At 54.3% G+C, this 6,582-nt stretch overlaps 1 protein-coding gene across 1 annotated transcript; it reads right to left on the bottom strand.

Moving 5' to 3' along the window:
- Positions 1-350: 350 nt before the first annotated feature.
- Positions 351-2,376, bottom strand: SLC39A3 (solute carrier family 39 member 3). The gene is made up of 2 exons (XM_009810557.2): positions 2,147-2,376; positions 351-1,575 (listed from the first exon to the last, which is right to left on the bottom strand). The coding sequence occupies exons 1-2, from the start codon at positions 2,351-2,353 to the stop codon at positions 835-837; spliced, it is 948 nt and encodes a 315-aa protein (XP_009808859.1). The 5' UTR covers positions 2,354-2,376; the 3' UTR covers positions 351-834.
- Positions 2,377-6,582: the final 4,206 nt, after the last annotated feature.

The following is a 6,582-nucleotide window of genomic DNA, read 5'->3' as shown; positions in this document are numbered from 1 at the left end:
AATGGATCCACGAGCGCTGCGGAAGGGCCTTCGGACAGGGGCATGAGGATTTTCAAACGATACACAGACACACTGCTGGAGGTTTTCTTGAGGGAATGCTCAACATATGGATGAGACGTTGAGAACGAAGCACGGGACGGGGGCACGGCCCAGCCTAATTTTTTCCGTTAATCACTCCGAGAAAGAAAAGCTCCCAGAGCCACTTGTGAGCTAAAATGGAAGCTCTGCTTGGGGGGAGCTGGCGCAGCAGGCACACCGAGCAGCCCCAGAAGGGATGTTATTTCTGGCAGCTATCACAACCAGGTTTTGCTCAAAACCAAGCTAGCAAAAGCAGCTTAGTGCAGCTGTGAAATCCGTGATCCCACCTGCTTTTGACTTTATTTCTGTTATTTTCTCGCCTTCTCAGAGCCTGAGAGCTAAGGAAGGAGACTCTTGGCCACAGTTTCTGCAATGGGTGTGAGGGGAAGGAGGGAGGGGGCTGGCCACACAGATTAACAGGAAACCACACGCTTGACAAACTCTTTGCAGGCAGCCTTAGAACCAGATTCTTAATGTTTGCATCGACTAATCTCCGCCCAAGCTGCTGCGCCTGCAGCCCCAACGGGCAGGGACAATACCTCGTGACACCTACACTGGGACACTCCTCATTTTTATCTCCCTCTGAGCACACAGGAAGAAATTCTCCTTCTTCAGGTCAATATGGAAATACCACCCGGACCATGATGTTTCATTTGGCCATTGAGCTTCAGTGTCCCCCTTGGCTGAAGAGGAGGCTCATCTCCGGTGCTGTTGGCAAGGGAAGGAGGCGAGGTTTGCTTTCCATCGCTCCTGCGTTCACCACTTGAAGAAGACCAGCCCAGCCAGAGCCGTGTAGCCCAGCACCAGGAAGAGAACCTTCAAGAGACGGTCGTTCTTGTCTTCCAACTCCTTCGCAAGGATCTCGAAGAAGGTGATGAACAAGAAAGTGCCCCCCGCGATGCCTTGCAGGAGCAGGGAAGTAATGTTGCTGGCCGCGTTTTGGGAGCTCTCAATCCCCATCCCAATGCTAATGCCCAGAGGAATCATCAGGCTCACTGTCACAGCCATCTTCACAGCATCCTTCAGTGGCAACGAGGTCTTGGCCATGCTGATGCCCAGCGCCACCGCTACCAGCGTCTCGTGAACAGCAACTCCTAGGAACAAGCTCATGACTTTGCCACCCTCCTCCTGCAAGCCCAGGGCCAGTCCCTCGAAGATGGAGTGTGTACACAAAGCAAACACCAGCCCGATGAGCCGTAAGGGGCTGGAGCGGGAGAGCTCCTGGATATTCAGGCCATGGCTGTGGGAGTGATGACCGTGTTCACTGTACGACATGCGCCCTCGGGAAGATGCGATGAAGGGACTCTCATATTCAGAGTCACTTCCGACATCCGAACCGGCATTGAAGGTCTCCAAGTCGATGAAGGAGGGCTTTTCCTTCTGGAAGGTCAAGATGAGCTGCTCCACAAAGACTGTCACAAAGAAGCCAACCATCACGATGGTCTCAGCCACCGGGTAGTCCGTGGTCACGTTCCCCTGCCTGAGAACTTCATCAAGCTGGAAGGAAGCAAACAATCCACAGTGAATCAGTCACCTTTGTCCCCCTAAAGGGGAATACTTTTATTGTGCTCACAGACCTCTAAAAGGACACTAAATTGATCCATGATGCTTTAATACCCTTGTATACAGGCCTCAGCATAAGAGTCAGGTAACCTATTTCCCTTCCAGTGGAAGGTTCATGGCTGTCTGAAAGTGTTTTAAACACAGGCTCAATGGCAGGAGTTTGAGCCTCACACCCCAGGCGATGCTCAGCCGCCTTCTGCATCAAAAAGGTCTCCAGTTACTCCACCCAGACAGTCAGCGGTAGCCGAATGGGAGGCGGGTGCAGCTCGCCCTCCTGACCTGGAACACCAGGCACAGCACGGCAGTTTCCGAGGAGGCTTCATGGGCCACTCTGGCAAGACATAGACCTCTCGCCCCCATTTCCACAGGGGCAGAGGTCTGGCGGCCTGGGCTCCTGCAGGGCAGGAGAGGGGAGGGTGGTCCCCCCCGCACAGGGGTCCCTAAAACACTCAGTGGCACAGGTTCATTAAAATTACTCGTAAGCAAGAGGCTCGTGAGCAGTTACCTTTTCTCTCACAGCAGGCAGCAAGGCGTTGAAGCAGGTGGCCAGGAAGACTCCTCCTCCAAAAGAATTGCAGAGAGCAAGAACCTTCTTGGAGCGATGAGCTTTCTCGTAATCAGCCTCAATTATCTTGACGGGGAGGAGGGACCCAGCCAGCATGAGGACACAGATGCCCAGCAGACACAGCACTTTGGCAACCACGATCTTCATCGTTCTTCCTGGTGAAGGCTCCCTGCCAAGGGCCCTGCGGATGGCGGCTGGGGGGGGTCCCTCCGGCCGCTGTCAGAGCGGGCACATCAGCAGTCAACAGCACAGACAGACCACAACGGAAAGGTGCTCCCGGGCTCAGTTCCTGTGGATGGGAGTAAAACGAGAGAGATTTTTCCTATATAAGCATATACTGTGCAAAACAGCACCTTGCATCCCAAAGCGCATAGCACGCTCTCCAGAGGAATCACCCTAACCCCCCAGAGGCAACGGGTGGAGATGACAGTGGCAGCACCTCACGCACAGTGGGTAGAGAAACCAGCAGAGAAAAATTTAACTGCAGCAACCAGTAACTTAAAAACCTTGTAAGAATTGTACTGGCCACACAGAACTGGCACAGCCTCAGATTTTAGAGGTTTCATTTGAAACACCTACACAGTGACAGACACAAAACACTTTATCCTCTGCAATAAGATCCATCCTGAGTCCAACCAAAGAATCGAGTCTTTGGTTTTTAACCATGAAAAATTAATCCGGGCTTGAGCTGGTGGCTTTTTATCAGCCAGAAACGAACTTAAAGATCTCCCTTCAACATTCACACAGGTTTTTTTTGTACTACCCTTGAAGCTAGACTATCAGATTCATTCCTGCTCGGTTTCCTGAGCCACCATCACCATCTCACTAGGGTGGGCCACAGCCTCTACAGTTGGTTGTTTGCTCAGTTAGTGGAAGTTTCGACGGCCGATCGATATGCACGTCTCTAAAGGGAAACCCTACAGAGAAATTCACTGCAAGGTTCTCTGTTGTCCACAGGACGTAACAAGAGAGGAAGCAGAGGTTGTTTCATACAAGAGAAAAATGCAAGATTTGAGTTGCCTAGGTCACAAAAATTGACTTAATTTGAAATGTAAAAGCGTTTCCATCCAGGTTACATGCAGCGGCACTGAAACTTGTTTTCCTAAAATCATTTTACGAAATAACAATTTTAAATCTATTTATAAAAATACATAAACACGAACAGGTCCCTCTACTGCTGCTCGTTCTTGCAGCAGCACAGCAAGCACCTTGGAGGACTTCACTTACCACTTGCACCAAATTGACTCATAAAGTCAAATCAACGGCACCTCAAAAAGGTTCTCTTGCAGGTCACCCAGGTAAGGGCTGCCAGACAGCCCCGAGCACTGACGAGATGCTGCAGCCTGTATAGGGGTAATGAACTAACACAGAACACTTCCAGCCACGCTGACACCCACACCTGTGATGGACAAGGTAAATAATTGGATACCTGCTTGTTGGAGCAGCAAATTAATTTTAATACAAAAAGATTCCTGAGGCTAAAGCCTCCCTTGAGGGCTGACAGTATTAATCACGATCACCATTTCTGCGCAGCGGGCTGCATAAATGGTGCTTTTATTAAAAAGAAAGTGGGAGACTGAATGACTCTGTACTTGGTAAGGGAGTTTAAAGCCCTTTTCCAAGTTTGCAGTTCAAGCAGGAGTGAACAGAGAGGTCAGGGCAGTCAGGCCGTCTGTGGTAGGTCTGGTTCTCAGCCGGGTGTCCATGGGAAGCGATGTTCATCAGAAGAAACCCATGCTCGGGTGACACTGATTGACTCACTCCCTGGTGAACCCAGCAGACGAGCCAGGTCTGAACAAGTCCAGAGCCCGAAATATCAGTGTACGTTGTCAGGGCTTCCGCAAGCAGGCAGCCTGTCACTGGGGCTGACGAGCAGGCTCCCTCTCCAGAGATGTTGACTCTAGGACTGCCAACACTCATCAGTGCTGTGCTGACACAGCCAGGAGTCATGCTGCCTTCGTAAAGCACGCGCTGCAGTTTCAGCATCAACAGAACGACAAGGCTTCCACCTCGCACAGCGACGGTCTGTTGTTATGCCAAGCTTCTCAAATGAACTCTCTCAGAAAACGACGTTAGCAACGCCTTGGGATCACCGATCACGAGAGCTTATGACTGCACTGGCTGGGTGCGAAGGCACCACCCACGCCTGCTGTGGTAGGCAGGCAGACAGCTCCCAGGACAGAGGAGAGGAGAAAAAGCCTCCTTTTCCAGAATTCACACCTCCTGTGGAACACTCCTGGCTTCCACTCAGAAATTCAGAACCCCCCTAACTTCATTTTTCTTTTTCTTTCTTTGTTTAACCCAGCAACAGCCCCCAACAAAGCGTAAAGCCTCAAGCTGCTGACAGTTGGCAGAGCAGCCGCCCTTCAGTGGCCCCTGACCTGGGGTGGAAAGCAGCTTAGTGAAAAACGACATGGTAAGCAGGAGAAATACCTTGTGTTTCTCCTCGCCTGCTCTTTCCAACGGCCCAGCGTTCAGGAGCCAGGGCCACCGATGTCTGGATTATTTCGTTAGCCTGAAAATTTCCATAACAAAAAATAAACTCAGGACAGGTACTGCTTGGTTTAGCGGCTATTAGATAAAGCAGACAACCCTCTGTGGAAGAAAAAAAAGGGTCTCCTTACGTGTGATCCTTTAAATCTCGGCTGTTCTGTTAAGAACACGCACTCACGATGCCCCCAACACAATGGCACAGGGAAGAGAGGGTGATGCTGAAACCAGCCTGGATTGCCCCAGAGCCCCACTTGTCCCAGCACCCCCCAACACCCGAAGCCGCTTGAAATCGTCCGGGTCACGCTGGAGAAGGGGGTGCTGGGGTGCTGTCTCCCAGGCCGCCAGAGCAGGCCTAAGGCTGCCTGAGCAGCCCGGAAGGGTGCCGAAACTGGGGGGACTACAAGGGGTGCTGGGAGAGGGTGGCCGGCAGCTCGGCCGAGGCCTGCCGCAGGCGGGGAGCGGGGTGTCCCTCGCAGCTGGGGACGGGGCCCAGCCTGGAGCCCCGCTCCCCGGGGGCCCTGTCACCCCGCACCCCAAAACCCCGCCACCGCCCCCCCAGCCCCGGTGTTACCCCCGTAACGCCTCCCGCCCCCCCCCCCCCCCCCGCCGTTACCTCACGAAACCGCCCCCGGCCCCCCCTTACCCCAACCGCCGCCCCCGGTTACCCCGGCAACGGCCCCCTCCCCTCGGCCCCCCCACTCACGCGCCGGCTCCCGCTTGCGCCCCGTCCAGGCAGCCTCCGCAACGGCGCCCGCCCACGACGCCCTCCCATTGGCCGCGGCGGAAAGGCCGGTTGGCCATTGGCCGCTAGAGCCGCCCGTCAGCCCACCCACGCCCTGCATGGCGTCCTCTCCCAGCGCCCGCCCCAGCGTTGCGGTGCGCCGCCGAGTAGCGCCCGCGAGAAACGCGGACGGCGGCGACGGGTTCCGGGGCAGCGCCGGCCCCGCAGAGCTGTCCGGGGCGGCCGGTGCTGAGCGGGGAAAGCAGCGGGGTCCGCGGCCAGGCTGGAGCCGGCCAAAGCGGCGGAGGAGACCCACAGCCAAGGAGGAGCGCCCTCCACCACCGCACTCCCTTATTCCCGCAGGTTTTCGGCTGCTTTTAGCTGAAGAAACCTGCGAATTCGGTTACAATAGCACCCACAGCTGCAGGAGGCCTCAGGGAAAGCTGAAATGAACCAAAAAAATCCGTTTCCCCCCCCCCCACTATCAGCACACTCCCCAGAGGAGTTAGGAAATGGGAGTCTGGAAGGAAACCCGCTCTGTGGAAAGCGTGCCGCCAGCTCGGCACTTCCAGTTCAGCCGCAGGCACAGCGGGGCAGGCGGTACCCAGAGCCGCAGCACCCAAAATCAGGGTCCTGCTCTTCCCTCCTCCGTCACGGACCAGCCACAGCCTGACAAGGGCAGGAGCACTTCTCCGGGGAGAGCTGCACGTTGAACTTGGTGGTATAAACCATCAAGAGACAAGGAACAGATCTACAGCTACAAAAGAACAAGCAGGGTAAGGAAAGGAAATAGCACTGAAATCATCTGAGAAGGGAGGAAAAAATCCCTGCAGTTTCCTCCTTTTGGACAATTCTTGAACTTTTTCTTTCCACACTGTCCTACAGTCTAAAACTTCTCCTTTTGCTAGGTTACAAACACCAGCTGGAGAGAACTTAAAGGGAGCAGGGGAGGCAGAAATGGAAAGAAAATACTTCTATTTCTGTGCTGCAGAAACACACAGGAGGAGCATTTCAGCAGGAAAACACAAAAAACCAGGGGAGGGGGATAAAACCCGTCTGCAGGTTGGGCCTCGCAGCCGCCACGGCCCCGAGGGAGCAGAGCCCTGACCCTACACGGGGTCTTGCTTCAGTCATCTGGGCAAGAGGGATAACAAAGAAAGTG

The sequence above is a fragment of the Gavia stellata genome, chromosome 32, assembly GCF_030936135.1.
Source record: "Gavia stellata isolate bGavSte3 chromosome 32, bGavSte3.hap2, whole genome shotgun sequence".
NCBI lineage: Eukaryota > Metazoa > Chordata > Aves > Gaviiformes > Gaviidae > Gavia > Gavia stellata.
This window is presented reverse-complemented; position numbering and strand designations above follow the sequence as displayed.

Coding starts and splice junctions, on each gene's coding strand:
- SLC39A3 (XM_009810557.2), bottom strand. CDS start 2,353: ATGAAGATCGTGGTTGCCAAAGTGCTGTGTCTGCTGGGCATCTGTGTC. Junction 1,576..2,146: donor TGCCTGCTGTGAGAGAAAAG/GTAACTGCTCAC, acceptor GCTTCCTTCCAG/CTTGATGAAGTTCTCAGGCA.